The sequence below is a fragment of the Phacochoerus africanus genome, chromosome 1 (genome assembly GCF_016906955.1).
Source record: "Phacochoerus africanus isolate WHEZ1 chromosome 1, ROS_Pafr_v1, whole genome shotgun sequence".
Taxonomy (NCBI): domain Eukaryota; kingdom Metazoa; phylum Chordata; class Mammalia; order Artiodactyla; family Suidae; genus Phacochoerus; species Phacochoerus africanus.
In genome coordinates this window covers 285,829,157-285,849,641 of record NC_062544.1, presented here as the reverse complement: position 1 = coordinate 285,849,641, position 20,485 = coordinate 285,829,157, and the positions used below count along the sequence as shown (strand labels likewise).

Genomic DNA, 20,485 nt, shown 5'->3' with positions numbered 1-20,485 from the left:
CCCTCCACAGAGGGTCTGCCCTGGAACCTTGGTGGTCCCGATGGCCCTGGGGACGTGCAGTGACGCCAGCAGCCCCTGCAGGGCACACCCCACCTGTGCTGGGAGGTCAGCCAGGTTGGTCCCCATGATGTGGCTTTTCCTGGGCTTCCACCCTGCAGGACATGAGCGCAGGCGGCCCTTGGCTGGGACACGTCTGAGAGCAGCTTCCCAGGCAGCCCTCGAGGGGCCGGCACATGGGATGCCCTGTCCCCGGGCTTGGCCTGGGGCAGGAGGGAGGAGCAGGAGAGCCTGCGTCCAGTGGTCACAGAAGGGGCGCCCCTGAAGCTTTGCCATCCAGCCCGCAGTCAAGACTAGGGACGAGGGGAGCAGAAATAGACCCTGGGACATGCATGGGCTCGGGCTTCCCCTTGTGCAGGGCGCTCTGCCCTTGGACACCGAACTTGCCCATCACTGCTCACAGCTGGCTTCTTTCACCGCCACACAAGTGCCACCGCCTTGTCCTGGGGAGGAATGTGGCACCAATCCCTTTTGTAGAAAGGCCTTGCTGGCCTTATTCTTGCTCTGCTGTGGCAGCCAGCACCTCTGTGAGGGCCACTCCCCTGTGTCCACGGGGACTCAGAGGCGACCCCAGGGCTGTGAGGGGAGGCCTCCCGACACCTTACGGGGCATGCCTGGCGGCTTCACAGCTGCCCAGAGGAAGCCACTGCAGCCCATCCCTGGAGGGAAGCAGGGCTCCACAGTCACCATGGTAACGGGGGGTGGGGGGGGGGAGCGGGGAGTGATGGTGAATGTGGGAAGACGGCCCGGGAGAGCCGTCCGCGCACACCCTCCCAGCATTGCCGCCCCTCAGAAGCCACAGGAGTGGGGGCTTGGGGGTAGGGGGATGCTCTCATTTTATTACAAGGGACCAAACCAGAGCTTTCTTGCTCTTGGAAACCCTGCCCTGCCCAGGGTAACTGGACCGAATGGCGTTGGTGCCGAGAGCCCCGGCCAGGGCAGCAAACAAGTTCCGGTCGACTGCCACATACTCAGCTCCCCGTCCCCTGGCCTCCGTCCCCCAGGACCACCCCTTTATCAGTTGAGGAAGAAAATAAAAGCCACTGTGGACTCTGGACCTCGGACAGAACCCACGGGGACCCTGCACCGCAGCGCTGAGGAGGTGCGGCATATTCCCCAGGCGACCGGTGTGGACGGAACCCCTGGGGAGCACGGGTGACATGGGGGAGGAAAACAAGTGACACGGTGGCCTTTCCGAGAACTCCCGTGACACGCAAGCTACCGTCAATGCCACAGGTGGGGACGTGGGCAAGGACAGCAACAGCCACCCTCCTCCCCACAACGGCGAGGTTCGCTTGTTTGGGCCACTTTGAGGCCCTGGGAGAAAACGGTGAGAACAGGAGGTGAGCAGCCCTGGGCCCTCTGCTCGCACCCAGGCAGGTTTCAGTCCTCCTCCAACCTCGGCTTCCACCCTTACGGACGGGACATCGCCCAGAGCCTCACTGCGCTCGGCTGAATGCGGTTATTTTAAACAGAAAAAAAGTCTCAGCGGCAAGAAAAAAGCAGTGAGAACTCAAGAGCATTCACCTGGACCTCAGGGATGATGACACCCGGCAGCTCCGAACGCAAAGCTGAAGCTATAATGAGCGCGCGACAGGGGCCGCGTCACTTGTGTCCCTACCTGGGAATGGACCGCAGGGAGCAGTCCAGGCACCTGTGACTTCGTTTCGCTTTAGGCCACAACACAAGCCAAAGGCAGCTCAGCACGAGAGCACGTGGGTGGAGGATGCCCCCACACGCAGGAGCTAAAGCGGCACCTGCTTCTCCAGCGTTAGTGTAAACCGTTAGGAACCCCGTCCCGGGCGCTCTATTTAAAAAGCTAATTTCAGGATCAACTAAAATGAAAATCTGGGGAGTTTCACTGTGGCTCAGCAGGTGCAGCACCCGAAGTCGTGTCCAAGAGGGTGCAGGTTCGATCCCTGGCCTTGCTTAGTGGGTTAAGGATCCCGAGTTGCTGTGGCTGGGGTGTAGGCCGAAGCTGCAGCTCTGATTCGACCCCTAGCCTGGGAATTTCCAAATGCCACAGACGCGGCCGTAAAAAGAAAAAAAAAAAAAATTGAATGTCTGGTATTGGGTCTAGAATGGAACAAAGGATGGATTTTCTGGTGGAAAACTCTTTGCCCAGTTAGGATATATGATCTCAAGTCATGCGTGGTTTTAAAGCCCAGCCGAGGATACATCTTATCGGAAAGCAAGCAAGCAAGCTGGAGAGGCACATTGCAGACTGGGGCCGGCAGGTGCAGTCACTGGGCCATCTCATTTGATGAGACAAGGGCAGTGAGCAGCACGGCAGGAGGAGGAAAACACGCCTGCCCGATGCTGTGAGGCCAGAGGACAGGGCGGAAGGAGTTTCAACATCGGTTATTCCGGAAATAATCAGGAAACAGCGGGACATCCAGCCAAACCAGGAGTTGGCGGCTCATTGGGGAAGCCTGGGCCTGAAGGAGCAAGTCTACCCCCCAAGAGGTGAGCCGGGCAACGCAGGTGCACGGGCCTCAGCAGTAGCCCCCCAAAGACCCCCGGGGTGGGGCCTCATCTGCTGGTACTTACGTTCGATGAGAAAGAGAAAGCACACCAGCCCCATGGCTGCCACCACGGCCCCGGGCACGATGAAGGACAGGCCCCAGCAGGTGGACACCCAGTAGCCAGCGATCAAGGACCCCAAAATGTTGCCCACAGAGGTGTGGGAATTCCAGACCCCCATGATCAAACCCCGCCTGCAACACAGCAAAACACAAGATGGCCTGCGATGTCTTGAGGCTTCAACGGGCCAGTACATGAGGTCATGACCGCGCCTATGCCGAGAAAGGGCTGGTACAGTCACAAACAGGCGCTGTGCCCACTGTCTCCCCAAGACACGGGGCCAGGGACGGTCCCAGGAGGAATGCACCCTCCCGCTATGCAGGGACACATCTTTCTCTGAGCTTAGGATGAAAAGAGGAAAGAGGCCTTTCTCTGAAATTCTTGGAAGGCCCCCCAATTGAAATCTGTGCCTTTGCAAAATCTCAATAATCACTTGATAAAATATCCCATTAACCAAAGTTCATGTGGACAAACCCGCTACATGAACAGGGCATCTACGACGGGCTGGATGTGTGCGTTTCCAGTATGAGGTTCCCCAGCTTGTTCAGCCTCCCGGACCACTGCCTCCCCCTGGGCCCCTCGGTGCTGTGTGTTACCATGGGCTCTGACGGCAGTCAGGTCACCAGGGGCTGGCTGGGTGCAGCTCTGCCACCAGGCACCTGTCACGTTTCCCTGTGCCTTCCAAGCCTGAGAAGATGTGACTTCTGCTTCCAAAAGCCTGGAGGCCCTGCCTGCATTTCTCCCAGGTTCCCTGGACGCCAGCGAGGCCCGTGACCCAGACTCCACCCTGCCCACCCCAGGGGACATGTCTCCAGGGACAAAGCGCATCGGCATTCCAGCCACGCACGTCGCAGAGCTTCCGATCACCTCACTTCACAGAGGTGATGAGTCTAAAGAAAAACTGAAAATGAGCTGGTCTGGTTTCCATCAGAATCTCTTGCAAATGAACGCCCCTGGCAACAGGGCTGCCGGCCTCACCTCCCTTTTCCAAACCAGTTGCTGAGGCAGGTGACGACGCTGGGCCAGCCGGTGGTCTGTACCAGTCCGTTGATGATCTGTGACGGGGGCAAAGGAGGGGACTCAGGGTGACAGGCACGGGGGGCCCGTCCTCGGGGGTTGGGGGGGCTCCGTGAGGACTCCCAATAAGAAGAGGGCGAATCCCCATGCGCCGTGAGCCTCAGCAGCCAGAGGTGTGTTTGAAACCAGATACAAACACACATCTTACTACAAGAGGACCGGGAGCCTATCGTGACCATTTTAGACAAAGTGGAGGAAAAAAAGAAACGAAACTCTCTTGCTAGGAAATGAACCACCGGCAACAGCTTGGCGCCAGCTTCCAGGCTCTTCCAACCTGAAACTTTATTGAGGGCGTTCCCGTGGTGGCTCAGTGGTAATGAACCGAGGGAGTAGCTGTGTGACTCAGTGTCAGCCTCCTTGTCTCTTTAAGTCACTTTGGGCCCCAAACGAAAATGCATCCTTAAAAAATGGGGGAGGGGGGCTTCCCATTGTGGCTCATCGGCAATGAACCTGACTAGTATCCATGAGGATGTGGGTTCGATCCCTGGCCTCGCTCAGTGGGTTAAGGATCTGGCATTGCCGTGAGCTGTCATGTAGGTCGCAGGTGTGGCTTGGATCCCGCATGGCTGTGGCTGTGGCTGTGATGTAGGCTGCCAGGTGAAGCTCCAGTTTGACCTCCGGCCTGGGAACCTCTATATGCCATGGGTGTGGCCCTAAAATAAATAAATAAACTTCACTGAAAGGGAGAAACCTTCTCCTTGTTATTGAATAGTGGTCACACCATCAAGACGGCCTGTAAACTGCACATTTTCCCTTCTTGCACCACAAAGAGGGGCTGTGGTTACCACACCTCCGCAATGAGCATCGCTAACGCCTGGAGAAACCATTCCCCTGGCTTCCAGGAGCACCTGAGCTCCCCGTGAAGAAGGGATTTAGGAGGCGTATGGGCACCTGGCTTTGTGTTAGTCTCAGGAGCCCCAGGGGCAGCTTTGCGAGGCCACAGGAAACAAGCCTCAGGCCTCCTCCAGCCGCCTGGGGAGGACCAGCGACCCGCCCTCGGAGGCCTGGGAGCTGCTGGTCCAGCCCGGCCCAGCCTTTCCTCCAGCCACAGGCTGGGAGTCTGGGAAATAGCTGTTTCCTACACTCTGATTTTCATTTTTTTTCTTTCTTTTTTGTCTTTTTAGGGCCACCCCTGTGGGATATGGCGTTTCCCAGGCTAGGGGGTCAAAGCAGAGCCGTAACTCCCTGCATGAAATATTTTGTAAGTAAAATGGCCAAACTCTTTCAAGTCCTATGGTGAAAACTCTAGAAGCAAACTGCATACAGCTCGGCTCGGTGGTTTGGTAGCGGCCCCCTGGGCCGTGTGAAGAGCCTCAGAAGTTGAGCATCCTTGTTTTAAGTCATTTTCCATTTCTCGTCAATATCCATGGCCCTGCTGGGAGGGGCGGAGCTGAGAGATCCAGGGTGCAGGGGGCCCGGCTGGAAAGGCCTGGCCGCTCCTGTCTGGCCCCCCCCTCCCCTGCTGACTGCCCCCCACCCCTCTGACCACGGACGGCTCCCTGGCCCCCTCAACCTTCCTCCCTCGCCGTACATACCCCCATCCCTCTGCCTCCTGAGTGCTCGGGTCTGTCACGGACAGGACAACTCAGACCACCCACATCAAGGCGGAAGGACTCAGGAGGGTTTCTGCTTCGATCCCCTGCCGGGGTGCCCGACAAACGGGATTCTTCGAGCAGCAACTCCCGAAACTAAGGGAGACTTCCCGGCTGCTGCAGGTGCACAGCAGAGGAGAGACAAAGACGAGGACCGAGCCGCGGCCCTGCTCCCTTCACCTGCCGTGACGCCTCTCTTGGCAGAGGTCGGGACCTGGGACGTAAGCACATCAGGGCCACCCCATCCTCGGTGAGCCAGGGCCCCAGGCCTTACCTGAGTGACCACGTAGAAACCAAAACTGTGGATGCTGTAGAAATAGCCGAACCCGAACAGGGCTGTAAAAGCACCACTGGCCAGCATGCCACACGTCAGGTAGTACCGCACTGGCAGGCGTTCCCCTATGATCCCGCTGAGACGGAGAAAAAAGAAAGACCAAAATGAGAAAACAAGCACACCCACAGTGCAAACGACCCAGCGGTTCCTCAGGATGGGTTCCTGCTGTTTTCCGAGCTTTTAGAACTCCGAAGCCCTGCAATTTCCAAGTGTTAATCACAACTATTTCTCCACGGAGCATTTGCGAACCAGAAGCGGGTAACATCTTCTAAGACTTTTTATTTCTAGTAAAATCACTGTCAAGTCATACGACTTAAATACTATGACGTGTGGGATGGCTGCCAACTTAAAAAAACCAAACACTTGTCCTGCCGGCTACTCCTGTGTTACACAAGCACTGTCTAGTGGACGCACAGAGTATTTATAACCTTCAGCTGCTGAACTAGACAAACGTGACCCTGAGCGGGCCCCTCAGCCCGCGGGCTGTCACTGAGGCCCTGTGCTGGTGGTGGGGGGCTCTGTTCACACCCTCTCCCGCCACGACCACCACAATCCCGTTAAAGAGCATTTGCTTTATGCAACATGGTGGGAGGGCCCCCGTGGTCCCCCTCAACAGCAACCTGACTCAATAAGGAGCTAATCTCGGAGTTCCTGCTGGAGCATGGGGGTTAAGAACCTGACTGCAGCAGCTTGCGTTGCTTCAGAGGCTGGGGTTCAATGCCGGCCCGGGTACTTCCATAGGCTGAGGGTGTGGCCATAAAAAAGAAAAAAAAAAAAAGAAAAAAAAAGGAGCTAATCTCCCTGGAGAATTGCTTCCTAGAGCTGCCGGGGTGCTCAAACGAGATGCATGCGGTTCATGCCTGGCGGGCTGCCAGTACTCAGCTCAACAGCGCCCGCACCGCGGAGGGGGTAAGGCTGCAGTTTCACACTGGGCGTGTATTTAACAGGCTTTCCCACCGTCATACCTGCAACCCCATGCACGTGGAATACATTCTTCACTGCCCCAGGGGCTGTCACTGCGAAACAGCTTGGCCCTTGGTGACTTTCTTTTGGTCTTTTCTAGGGCCGCTCCCGTGGCATATGGAGGTTCCCAGGCTAGGGGTCCAATCGGAGCCGTAGCCACAGGCCTACACCAGAGCCACAGCAACGCGGGATCCGAGCTGCATCTGTGGCCTACACCACAGCTCACGGCAATGCCGGATCCTTAACCTACTGAGCAAGGCCAGGGATTGAACCCGCAACCTCATGGTTCCTAGTCAGATTCGTTAACCACTGAGCCACGACGGGAACTCCCTTGGTGCCTTATTAAGTGAATAAAAACCTGGAGTCGGGAGTTCCCATTGTGCCTCAGTGGAAATGAATGCGACCAGGATCCCTGAGGATGCAGGTTCGACCTCTGGCCTCACTCAGCGGGTCGGGGATCCGGCGTTTCATAATCTGTGGTGTAGGTTGCAAATGGGGCTCAGATCCTGCACAGCTGTGGTGTAGGCTGGCAACCGTAGCTCGTATTCAGCCCCTAGGCTGGAAACGTCCCTGTGCCACGGGTGCGGCTCTAAAAACAAACCAACCAACCCCTGGAGAATCATCTCAAACAACTGGGAGCCTTCTGCAAACTAAACACTCCACGGGTCTCATTTTCTTCTGTGTAATCACTCCAGGCGTCAGCTAATAAGACACGTAAGGTGGGATGACACCTGCCGGCCAGAGAAGAGCGTCCTGGGAACCAGCTCTGCCATTCTGGTCCTGCATCTCAAGAACTACCACTTCGGAGCGCTTTCACTTCTGAATTTACTAGAGAAAAAAGATCTACCCGGTACCATGTACATACTTGAACATGAACGCAGAAGAAATAATTTAAAATTATAAACACATTCAGGAGTCCCCGTTGCAGCAGAGCAGAAATGAATCTGATGAGGAACCAATGAGGTTGTGGGTTTGATCCCTGGCCTCACTCAGTGGGTTAAGGATCCAGCGTTGCCCTGAGCTGTGGTGTAGGTCACAGATGTGGCTCGGATCCATCATTGCTGTGGCTGTGGTGTAGGCCAGCAGCTGTAGCTCTGATTTGACCCCTGGCCTGGGAACCTCCATATGCCATGGGTGTGGCCCTAAAAAAAAAAAAAAAAAAATTTCAGGTCAAACTTAAAACTGCGCAGACATCGATTACAAACAAACTCAAGAGCATTCTAGAGCTGGGCGCAGTATCAACTTCATCGTGCTCACTTCTGAGAAGGGGAAACAGGTCCCGGAGGGGCCGGCTGATGGGCCTGGGATCACAGAGCAGGCGTGATCCTCCTGGGAGCTGGTGCCACCGACTAGGGCTTACAAATGTCCTCTGGTCTTGCTGTATGACCCCGGGCCCCAGTTTGGTCTCCATTTAAAAGTTTTTCAAGAAAAGGCCTAAGGGGATGGACACCATTCCAGGTTCACAGGGACTCCTGCAGATAAGAAAGGCCATGCCACACCTGCTGGAACCTGCCACCACTGACCAGGGCTAATGAAGCAGCCATGGTATCTGGTCTATCTGATACACTGCACGATCCATTTCACTAGCCACGTGCCAGGATGTCACTAAAAGGCCATGCGGGGAAGCGGGTGTGTCCTCGTCTCAGTCACAGTTGACTCTGGATTTCATGTTACACAAAATGTCATCGTAACCTTCACTGGCTGCAGGAGAGGCATCTCCGCCAATAAGCAAGCAATCAGGGAGCTCCCACTGTGGCTCAGCGGTAATGAACCCAACTAGAATCCATGAGGATGTGGGTTCGATCCCTGGCCCCACTCAGCGGGCTAAGAATCCAGCGTTGCCATGAGCTGCGGTGTGGGTCGCAGATTCGGCTCTGATCCTGTGTTGCTGTGGCTGTGGTGTAGGCTGGCAGCTACAGCTCCGACTAGACCCCTAGCCTGGGAACCTCCATGTGCTGCAGGTGTGGCCCTAAAAAATAAATAAATAAATAAATAAGCAACCATAAAAACCACTTTACTCAAATCAGGTTTCTTCTTCTTTTTTTTTTTTCCTGGCCACACCCAAAGCATGCGGAAGTTCCTGGGCCAGGGATCGAACCTTCGTCACAACAGTGACCTAAGCCGCAACAGTGACTATGCTGCATCCTCAACGGGTAGGCCATCAGCGAAGTCCCAAACCAAGTTTCTTGCCTGCAGGACCCTTGAAATCCTGGCTGGGGCAATTCTTTGCGGCGAGGGGCTACCCCGTGCTGTGACACCTTGCAGCACCCCGGTCTCTGCCCTCGAGAGCCAGAAGCACTGCCTTCTCCAGCTGAGACACCAAAACCATGTCGGCCCAGCCCCTGCTCACTGTTTGCCAGGGGACAAAACCCCTCCCCGCTGAGAACCACATCTCAACGCTGTTTCTCATAACTGAGAAAAGCACTCCAGCCTTTGGCTCTTTTTATGTTATTGGTTATTGGTGTCCAGTGAAACTGCAGCCTTCAGAACATAGACACGTGACCTCAGGACAGAACACGGCTGGCCGCCTGGTTGCAGCCCAGGCCCCGAGCAGCCGGAGGCATGCACGGTGCTCTGCAGCTGGCCTCTCGCTCCGTCTGGGTTATTCTGGTACCGGCTAGTTATAACCCGTACCCATTAGTACTCACGCCACACTCAGACAAGCCCTGCAGCCTGTGCCAAAGTGCAGGCACGACAGGAGGTGCCCGTGGCTCAGTCAGCAGAACCCCCTCCCCAACCACCCAGAGGCATCCTGAGCTGGGGAGGGGGTCACGCCTGGATGATGCCACCGTCCGGGTGGGCAGGCCTTGGGGAGGAAGGTAACCAGGCACGGGGCTTCCTGAGATTCTTGAAGCTCTAAAAATCTCTCTCTGAACCCAAGCCTCTCTGAAGTAAAGGCATTAATGCCTAAAAGGCTTCTGGGTTTGTTTTTGGTCAACCTGGCTGGACTGACACAATAGCAGTTGCTCGCCAGCCAGTCACATGTCCTATTACCCATGGGCACTACCCCTCCCTAGGCCAGTTCAGAGCGGGAGCAAGAACCGGATAATGGGAACGCGCATTGGGTGTGGCTGGACCGCTTTGCTGTACAGCAGAAACGGGCACATTGTAAATCAACTATAGTATTTTTTACAAGATGGAAAAAGAAAAAAGAAAAGAATGGGAAAGGCTCATGTGCACCAGGGGCTGGGAACGGGGCACCTGTGTGCCAGGGCCTGTTCTGAGCATCCTACACGCATTCCCGTTTAGGGCTTGCCGCCCTCCTATGAGGAGTTAAGAACTTGCTCCCCATTTTGCAAAGTGGAAACAGAGGCCAAGAGATGTGGCCGCTTGCCCGGAGCCACGGCGGCGAGCAGTAAAGGCGGATGCAGCCCCCACCACGTGTCTCTGAAGTCCACACCCCCGACCGCCAGGCAGGCAGGTGAGACGCCGCCTGGGCCCAGCTGGGCATCCAGGTGGACGCGCCCTGCACGTCCGGGGTGACTGCTCCCATGCCAGACGGCCTCTGACAGCAGAGGATAGATGCTCGGCTGGGCGCACTGGTCAGGGAGCCGCCAGCTCTCTGTCCCTGAGGGACCACGTCCCGGCAGGGCTCACAGTGTGTCCAACCCTGGGCCAGGAAAGCTGTCGGCGGACTGTCTGCCTGGTCAGCAGGTCCCCCGGGAATGTGTGCTGGCCCCCACGTCACCCTGGTCTCTGAGGAGAGGGTGGGGGCCACCACCTGCTCCCAGGCACACGGCCATTCTGTACACAGAACTGCCCGGTCTTGGGGTCTCGGCCTCACCTACCTCAGGTACATGCCGACGGCATAGGCGCACAGGAAGGCGTAATCCAGGGCCCCCAGCAGCTGCTGGTAGTTGTCCTGATCTAGGTGGGGCGAAAAGCGAGAGGAAAGAGTGTGGTTTAGTTCCCACCAAAACCAGCCCACGTCGGGGAGCGGCTCAGGAGCACACAGGGCACCTCCGATCCAGGCGGTGGACGGGAGGGAAGGGGCGGCTCTGAACAGAACTCGCGGCCACGTTTCAGACAATCGCTGACTAACCTTTCCTCCCATTAGGTCCACTTCCCACTTCCGGCAGCGACTGGGGGTCTCACACGTCGCCTGGCTGTTTTCCGCCACCCCGCCCCCGCCCCCGCACGGCTCCAGGACTCTTCTCTCGCCACCCGCAGCTTACGCTCTGCGAGCCGCAACGTCCAGCTTTGACAAACGCCGCACACGGATGCTCGCAGCTGATCTTCCGCCGAGAGAACCTTTTTCAGGTGTGCCACCCCCACCCCTCCCGCATGCGGGCGCTGGACCACGGTGGCGGCGGCTGCAGGAGGGAGGCTAGTTCGCACCTGGAGCTGCAGGTGCATCTGGGAGCAGCTTCACCTCCTCACCGCCTACAGTGGGCGAGGCTGGGAGCCAGGCCAGCCTCTGGAGGAACCTGGGGGGCTGCAGCTTCACCCACTGCAGCGGCGGCGGGGGGTGGGGGGTGGGGGTGGGGGCCAGATGTGGAGAACTCACCAAACGGGGCCCAGCCGCAGTTGGTCCCATTGTCTGGGAGCTGGTGAGCCGGGGTGTCGCCGGTTTTTTGGCTCTGGCCGTTGAGTCTGACTTCGGCCTCATTTGAAGCAGTGCAGTACTTGTGCAGCTCACCCTGGGATGTCGAGGGGAGGACAGAAGCCGGGGGGCGGGGAGGGAGAGGGTACAGGTGAGACGAGCCACCCCAGGGTGACTGCCTTCTAGGGGGATAAGGCCCCACGGGGGGCAGCCTGTCTGCGGGACCCACGAGCCCTGCCCACAAGAAAGGTTCCAGGGGCTGCCCTTCTGAGCACACCTGGCACACACGAGCTCTCAAAGGGCCACCCGCATGCTGCTAAGCGCCCTGCACCCGGGCATGGCCTGCCAGCATGGAAGGACGGATTGAGCTTGCTGGATTCATTTAACTGAGTACATGCTACAGGTCCACCCAGGGACAAGGATGAATCTCCAAACAAAAGCCTGACACACAAAGGAGCACAAAAGGCGGGGGGGCAGGGGGAGGCCTCCGTTTATGAGGCTCAGGAGCAGGGACTGAGTCACTGGCATGGCGAGAGTCACGGTCACCCAGAGAGGGGGCCATGGCGACCAGGCACAGGCCCTCTGGGAGTGGAAAAGGGCCAGGCCTGAACCTAGGTGATGACTTCCTAAGCGAGCCTGTAAATATTTGCCAGGCTAGGCGCTGAAATCCGCCTACTTTACAACGTGCACTGCAAATCCTATCTCAGAAAACCAACCAACACAAACCAGCTCAGGCCACTCCTTAGGGAGGAAGCTGCACCTCTAGGAAAGTGCCACAGGGCAGCCGGGGCCACCTTGCCATGGGACCTGAGCACATGTCCCTCCGCAGGTGCTAACCTGCCTGCTTCTTTGCTGCCAGGTGTGGACTTTCTGGGTTTCTGGCTACAGGTGGCTCAGGGGCACCAATCCATCAGGTGTGCGTGAGGGCAGAAAGGAGGTGTCCTCAAGGCCAGAGAGGTGGCCCTCAGGGGAGCGGAGGTCTGGCAGGGGCAGCCTCTAGTGAGCTGGGGTCTGCGGAATCGGGCCTGCAGGCCATGAGGGGGGTTGGTCCCAAAAGAGCAGCTACCCTGGGGTCAGCTCCCAGCCGTGGGCCGGGGGGGGGGGGTGGTCCACCAAGAGGCCTGGCCACCACCGCTGCTTCCTGGGCACCCCGTCTCCTCAGGGAGCTGCCAAAGAGGCTGGCCTCCTTTAAAGGGCTGGCCTCGCCAGGGCTGTGGTCAGCCTGGGCTGGACACCACCTGACATTGCAGACACACACCCCTGAGACCTGGCAGGGCACAGGGGATCCAGCCACTCGGGCCACGTGGCTTGGTGGCCATCACTGCGCGGTTCTGCTACAATTTAAACACTGCCTTAAAACTAGCCAAAGCTCCCCTGTGCAAACTCAGAGCCACACTTTGCAAATAGCTTTTTCCTCAGCGGAGCTCACGGCACGGTGGTGGGCTCCTAGGAGCCCCTTCCTGGCCGGGCCTGTGCTCGGCGGACTCACCTGGGTTGAAGGTGGGACGCTGTGGATGTGACTGCAATGGGGAGTGGGGTGGGGGGGCTTCCTCTGCGCACAACTGGCGTTTCCAGCATTTCCCGCCCACCTGGTTTTATAAATTCTCCTCTTTGCCTCCGGAAGTCAGGTGTTTCCGCCCACCTTCCCCGCAGCTTCTCGGGGAGGCCCTGCCCGCGCTGTCTATTCACCTGTCACTAAGAAAGCCACAGGTGGGACGGAGACCCCTTGCAGGCTGAGGGGACCCTCAGGCTGGGGTCCTGACACGGAAGCTGGGGAAGAGGATCATTGTAGAAGCCGCTCCAGCGCCCACGTCCACATCCTGTTCGCCACCCGTGTGGCAGAAAGGACTGGAAAGCAGCCCTTCCTGTTTCACACAGAAGCAGAAGAGGTTCTGTTTTGTTCTGGGCTGTGACGAGAGGTGCTGCTCGGGGACGTGGGCTCTGAGCGGGAAGCCTGGGGTTGCCAGGCTGGCTTCCAACCTCGGCCAAGGGCGTCCATCCTGAAGGCAGCAGAGCCCGGCCCGGCACTGCTTGTAAAGACGAGCTGTGCGTGTGTGTGTGTGCATGGAGAAAGCCCCTCTGGGTCTTAAGCAGCTGCTGTGCATGTGTGCAGCCACCTGGGAGCCTCCGGCTGGCTCCTGATCCCCTTCAGCGCCTTCTCTCTCCAGTCCTCCTCTTGCATGAAATGCAAACTACCCCCCCCCCCCCAACGGCTGCAGCAAAAGCAACAGAAGATTCAATATAACCTGAGCTTAAAGAGTCCTGAGGGTATTTAATAATACTCCTACATTTTAATATTTCAGTGCGTTTTAGTCCCCAAACCTGGTGTTTGCAGGGAAATTAATTTAGTTTAATTAATCTAAAAAAACCTCACCAGGTGACCTGATTACAATGTTCTAACATCATGGGGGAGGGGGAGCTAGTCCTTTGCTTTCATAAAACACGCCTCCTCTGCAAATCTTTTTACACAATTCCTTTCCCCCCATACTGCAGAAAATAATCAAGTTACACCAGGCCGTTACTAAAAGCCCATCAATCAACAGCCTGCCTGGCAGCAGGAATCCGGCTAGGAAACGCCGGGGGAGGAAGAGCCCGACGGAACACTCCAGGGACGCAGTGCTCACAACTGTTTAAGAATGTCTTTGTGATACACAAAGGAAGGGCAGCAACGAAGTACACGGCCAAACGCAAAGGCGGGGGCTGGGGGCCACGGGAAGACAGGCGTCAAGGGGATGGAAGAAGGCAGAAAACCGCCACGACAGCCCCTGGGGCAGGGGCGGCGGGATGCGTTGTGTTCACCCTCGGTCAGCCACAGACCCCGCCCCGCCCCTCGGGCCCCGCCCCCGCCCCACCGGGCCCCGCCCCCGCCCGCCCCACTCGGGCCCCGCCCCCTAGGGAGACCCGCTAAAGAGAGGACGCTGCAGCGGCAGGGCCAGGGGCTCCAGCAGACGTACCCTCTGTATGCTCCCCATGTAGGCATGATTTTTTTTTTTTTCAATAGAAATGAACCTTTAATGAAGACTCTGAACTTGAGCCACTGCACACTGACAAACTCTATTCGCTCATTCCTTCCAAAAACAAGGGTGGGGCACCTCCTGGGTTCTTGGGCCAGGGCTGCAGCCAGGCTGCTCTTCTCCGGAACGGAGGAGATAACCGAGCGGGAATCGGGAAGGGTCCAGGGCGATGCTGAGCGGTGACAATGAGGGGGCAGGACAGGGCAGAGCGCGAGCTCCAGGCTCCTCAACTGTGTCCTCTGGACGACACACGGAGTTCGCTGTAGGCGCGTGTGTGCCTGTGTGCACTTCCTCGACGTGGACAGGAAGCCATCACCGGCCACTAGGTTGTGTGGGTGCATTTATTCTAATAGTCTTCACACTCCTTTACAAAAGCTCTGGGTTAAAAGAACTCTCCAAAGCATTAACCACAAGGAGTCTTAGAAGAGAAAGGCAAGATTTAGTGCCGGCTCTGGTCTGAATGTTGGCGTTCCCACCAAATTCATGCATTGCAACCTAACCCCTAAGGTGATGCTGCTCGGTAGTGGGGCCTGGAGGCGGTGATTAGGTCATGAGGGCCTCGTGGATGGGATCGGTGGCCTTTTAAAGGGACCCCAGAGAGCGCCTCAGCCTCCCACCATCTACCCTACACAAGGAGGAGGCCGTCTGTAAGCTGGAAGAGGGCATTGCCAGAAAATGACCATGTGGCACTGTGACCTGGGACGTCCAGGCTTCAGGACTGTGGGCAGTGTCTGTGGTTTACAGGCACCCAGTCTGTATGACTTGGTTATGAGCACCCAGTCTCTGTATGACTTGGTTACAAGCACCCAGTCTGCATGACTTGGTTACAAGCACCCAGTCTGCATGATTTGGTTACAGCAATGCAAGTGGACTGAGTGCTCAAAGCAGGAAGACTGGACAAGCTGTGCCCATTTACACAGCACCGGGAGGCAGTCAGTTCATCTGAGTCACAGGAGCCACACGATAATGGACCAAACACACACCCGCATAAGCAAACACACACCCACTCAGAGAGGCGTACGGAAATACACAGGGAAGAATACATAGGGAAGCTCGGTCACCATCTGTTTCTTTTTTTATTTTCTTTTTAGGGCTGCACCTGTGGCATACGGAAGTTCCCGGACTAGGGGTCGAATCAGAGCTGCAGCTGAAGGCCTACGCCACAGCCACGGCCATGCAGGATCCGAGCCACGTCTGAGATGTACATTGCAGCTTGCAGTAATGCCGGATCCTTAACCTACTGAGCAAGGTCAGGGATCTAACGTGCATCCTCGTGGATACTACGTCAGGTTCTTAACCTGCTGAGCCACAGCGGGAACACCCCCATCCATTTTTAAAGATGAACTCATTTTACATGGACTTATGCACACACTGCTCTTGACTCTTCTCGCTCAAAATACCTCCGGGGGATCTTTCTGAGTCAATTGGTTTGGCTCTAATTAATTTTTTGAAGTAGTTGCACATATCAGTATATGAATGTGCCATAATTTATTCAAACTTTCACTTGCTGATTAAGTTGACAAAATAGCCAGCTTTTTTCCTTTTCTTTTTTTTTTCTAATTGCAAACAATGCTACAATTAAGATGCATCTGCAAAGCCCTCTAAGTGCTGGTGCTTTCATTTTTATGGACAAGATTCCCAGAAGCAGGACTGAGGGACAAGCATTTTTAATTTCAACAGGTGTTACCCAGACACTTTGCTAAAGGCTGGAACACTTTTTTTGCTTTTTTGTCTGTTTAGGGCTGCACCTGCAGCACATGGAAGTTCTCTGGCTAGAGGTCGAAACTTGAATCAGAGCTACAGCTGCCAGCCTACACTGTAGTCACAGCAACACCAGATCCGAGCCATGTCTGCAACCTACACCACAGCTCAAGGCAACGCCAGATCCTTACCCCACTGCGGGATGCCAGGGATTGAACCTGCATCCTCATGGATACTAGACAGATTCCTCTCCACTGAGCCACAGTAAGAACTACTGGAACACGTCACACTCCATCACCAACACCCGAAAGTTCTCTCCATCGCTGCCAGCAACAGAGTTGCCATTTTCTTAGATGCTGTGCCAGTTTGTGGGTCTAAAGTGAGGCATTATTACTTTAATCTGCACCTGTAAATACCAGCAAGCTTGCACCACAGTTCATGCAGCTCTGGGAAATTCAGACCCCTTGTCTGTGAACTGCCTCTTCATCCGCTCCATCCAATGTTCCTTTGGGTTTCCCAGCTTCACACAATTTCCTTCGTGGCTTTTTCTGGCCACGCCCACAGCATGGGGACGTTCTTGGGCCTGGGATGGAACCGAAGCCACAGCAGGGACTCGAGCCACAGCAGTAACAAGCTGGCTCCTTAACCAACTAGGCCACCGGGGAACTCCTGGTCTTGCCTTTTTACTGTTTATTTTTGACATTAAAATCTTTAATCTATCCGTTTTTTATAAGACAGGGGTTCAACTTTATGTCCTCTAGATGCATCACCAGTTGTGCCAACACCGTGTAGTCACTGGACTATATTTCGCATGTCCCCTGTCAGCTGTTCTACTGGATGTCTGCATGGCATCTCATATGCTATTCTACTGACCTGTCTATTCTCAAGCAGTATCATCATAATCTGATGATAGTGGCTTTAGAAATGTTACCTTTTCCACACGTTCCTTGGTAACTAATTCTTAGACGGTCTTTCAGATAAACTCTCACATTATTTTATTTGATTAAAAAGACACTGCTAGGATGTTCCCTGGAGCTGCATCCTATTTAAGTACCAACACTGGAGACAGTAGAACTTTCTAGGCAGCACATGTCTGCCCAGGGCCGTGGTGGGCACTCCCGGCCTCTCAGTTTTGCTTTCTGTCCGCCCCCCCGCAATCTCCCAGGTCTACCACTCCCGCGGCTATGCGAGCAGGGGCCCGAGCCCCCACATTCAGACTGGCCAGTGTCACCCTTCTCCTCAGGCCACTTGCATCCCTGCCGCCGCGGCTGAGCCCCCTGCCTGCCCGCCTCCAGTGACGAGGAGGGACTGGGGCATCGTGCTGCTCTCGGAACCCCACCTCCTCTGGCCCTGTTTTCATCGTTATCACTTGTTTTTCCTTCCTGCCAGACTAAAATCAGAGAAAAATTAGGTATTAGCAGCGACTAAAGGTAAGTCGACACAGTTTCCTGCTGACAGAACAGGTCATGTTTTAATGACACTGAAGAACGTGAACATTGTATAATTCGCAGCTCCCAGTGGTCCATTCTGGGCAAGCAAATTTATTTATTTATTTATTTTTTGTCCTTTTGTCCTTTTTAGGGCCGCACCTGCGGCATATGGAGGTTCCCAGGCTAGGGGTCGAATCGGAGCTGTAGCCACCAGCCTCCACCACAGCCACAGCAACACCAGATCTGAGCCACATCTGCGACCTACACCACAGCTCATGGCAACACCGGATCCTTAACCCACTGAGCGAGGCCAGGGACTGAACCCGCAACCTCATGGTTCCTAGTCGGATTCATTAACCACTGAGCCACGACGGGAATTCCAGCAACGCCAGATCGAAGCCACATCTACGACCTACACCACAGCTCATGGCAACACCGGATCCTTAACCCACTGAGCAAGGCCAGGGACTGAACCCGCAACCTCATGGTTCCTAGTCGGATTCATTAACCACTGAGCCACGAAGGGAACTCCAGCAAAGATATTTTAATTTTGATCTGCTCATGGTGTGCCAGTAAATAGAGGCTCTAGATCATTCAAAATGTTCCTTGGGTCGACTGGATCCTTGCTACTTCTAGTTTCATAAATAAGATGAGCTATAAAGCACGAAAGCCTTGGATGGCGTAATAGGTCAGTTATCACGCGGAGCGCCAAATCCTTCATCTCCGAAGGCACAGAAGCCCACGGGTTCGGCATGAGGCCAGGCCACCCAGGCACATCTAAGTCAGACCGTCTGTGTGTTGACGACAACCTGGGCGTGATGCTGTGGATACTCTCAGATGCTTAAACTTGTCCTGGAGACCGTGTGTCAGGCGGTTGGAGTCAGGACCCTGGAGCCAGCCCGGCCCGAGGAGAGGCCCCCTGAGGCGGCCCTGGTCTCGCAGAGGCCTGGGCTCTCGAGGCTCAGCTTCCTCCTAAGGACACTCAGGGGACAGCGTGATGACGTTAAATTAGACACGAGCACGCCTCGTCAGGCTGCGGGCTCAGCAAGAGGAGATGAGGCCACAGACGAAAACTAGGAACCGGCCACGAGACCCCCTCATCGGTCAGCCCCCTGTCCCAGCAGGGAAGAGGACGACTGGCCTGGAAGGATGCCACACCCCTTCCTGGCTAGTGGGGACTCTGGTGACCATGAGAAGGGAGCTCTCCAGGGGCCAGCCTGCCTTAGCTCGCTGCCGCGGTTCCAGTACAGGCCCTCGCCCAGCACCCGGGGCCTGGCCGCAGGGTCCAAACCCAGCCTTTCAGGATCGGTCCTGAACCTCGGGAAGGCTCCCCCCGACCACTGTGACCGCCTCGATGCCACGGTCCTCCCCGAGGCCCCTTCCACGGCCCCCGCCCACCTCTGCAACGTGTTTATTTCCTCAAGAGAAGACAGGAAGCAGTGCTGTTGACATTTGCAGGGGCTGCTCGGTCCTCGGCACTGACTTAGGGACACTGGTGGAAGAGTGAAGGCCCCCCCTCTCTTGCCCTCCTCTTTCCTCTCTTTCGAGAAGCACATTTATATTTCTCTAGTTACTAAAACCTGGTGCATCAAAAACGTGCGGTTTTTGGAAGCGCCTTGAAGGGCAGGGGACATTCCTGCGTCCTAGGGGTCAAGGAGGAATGCAGCATCCTTGGAGGAAATGGCTGATGTTTCGCGTCCACGGGGAGTGGCTGGAGACCGGGGGCTACAGAACTGCCCACAGAGGCGACAGCCACCGTGCTGCCTCTGCCGCTGGCCCCAAGGCTGGGAGGGCAGCTGTCCAGCACACGGCCCCCCCCCCCCCCACGGGGGCGAGCTGAGGAAGCAGAACAACCAGGGCCCTGGACCTGCGTCCCCGCCAGCGAGGAGATCGCGGGGGAGGGCAGCCAAGCTGTAGCAGAACCATTCTGGGCCCTGGGCGATTGCCTACAATACAGAGTCAAAAGCCACTCGAGCCTGTCGAGAGCCAATGAGGGTAAGAAAACCCTCTTGCTTTATCCCAGGTTATACCGGCTATTATGTAGGACTATCTGTTGCAATCGTCTTTTCTCAGAGTCGAGTTAAAGGCCTGCTGGACAATTTCCTGCTCACCCACCAGGCACCCAGAAACTCAGTGTTCTAATAACGGAGACCCCCTGCGCCCCTGCCACTGCCCGGCTTAGGGTACAGTCGAATGACCCTCATGGCTGGAGAAGCAATTTGGGGAACAACTTTAGACTGGATATATTTAGGGGGGACGTTCACCCAAGACAGAATAAACACTTCATCAAGCTTCAGAATTCTGCAACTGTCAACGAATATAACCGAAAGCAGGCCAGCTCTGAAACTATAAATCCTAAAAACATTTTAAAGATGTTTAAGTTCAGAAAAGAGAAACTAAAAACAAGGAGCAAAATAACTTGCTCCTCAACAATCCATTTTTTCCACTTATCTTTCTATCCCCCCCCTGCCCCCGAATTGGCTCTTAAGGTAACTAGTTCCTTACAGAGAGTTTAGGCAGGAAATGCGATCGAGGGTTTGTAAGGATTTCTTACCTTAACGATGCTGATAGGCTTTCGAGATAAGTGAAAACTTGCATACAGCAAAAATGTCAAAATAAAAACGAAGGCTCGGTACCTGGAACACAAAACAGTGGCAGGTGATGACATAAAATAAGATTTATTAAGGATACGTTATAACTGGGGGAGTTCCCATCGTGGAACCATGAGTTTGCAGGTTCGATCCCTGGCCTTGCTCAGTGGGTTAAGGAACCGGCGCTGCTGTGAGCTGTGGTGTCGGTCACAGATGTGCTCGGATCCCGAGTTGCGGTGGCTGTGGTGTAGGCTGGTGGCTACAGCTCTGATTAGACCCCTAGCCTGGGAACCTCCATATGCCATAGGAGCAGGGCAAAAAACAAACTGAAACAAAACAGCAAGGTTATAACAGTATTATTGAACTTCCTCAGGCTGTATGTTATTCATTCACTGCTGTATCCATGGTCAGTTCTATTTATAATACTGCTATGCTGTGATATTCAAAAAACATGCTACTTTTACTTTGTCCAAATGGAAACGATTTAAACATTCGTGAAAAACACTAATCCAAAAGGGATGTGGGACACAGGTACACAGGGGTGTTTATGAAGCAGACAGAAGGAATGGTTGTTTAGTTTGTAACAAAATTAACTGCACG

At 55.5% G+C, this 20,485-nt stretch overlaps 1 protein-coding gene across 2 annotated transcripts in view; it reads right to left on the bottom strand.

Moving 5' to 3' along the window:
* Nucleotides 1-20,485, bottom strand: part of SLC37A1 (solute carrier family 37 member 1) — a 55,333-nt gene that overhangs the window by 25,165 nt on the left and 9,683 nt on the right. For both annotated transcript variants that reach the window (XM_047797280.1, XM_047797287.1), the window contains exons 4-9: nt 19,849-19,930; nt 11,114-11,246; nt 10,395-10,473; nt 5,584-5,719; nt 3,619-3,695; nt 2,608-2,774 (exon numbers count right to left, since the gene is read on the bottom strand). In XM_047797280.1, coding sequence (XP_047653236.1) covers nt 2,608-2,774; nt 3,619-3,695; nt 5,584-5,719; nt 10,395-10,473; nt 11,114-11,246; nt 19,849-19,930 — 674 coding nt within the window. The remainder of the gene's footprint in view (nt 1-2,607; nt 2,775-3,618; nt 3,696-5,583; nt 5,720-10,394; nt 10,474-11,113; nt 11,247-19,848; nt 19,931-20,485) is intronic.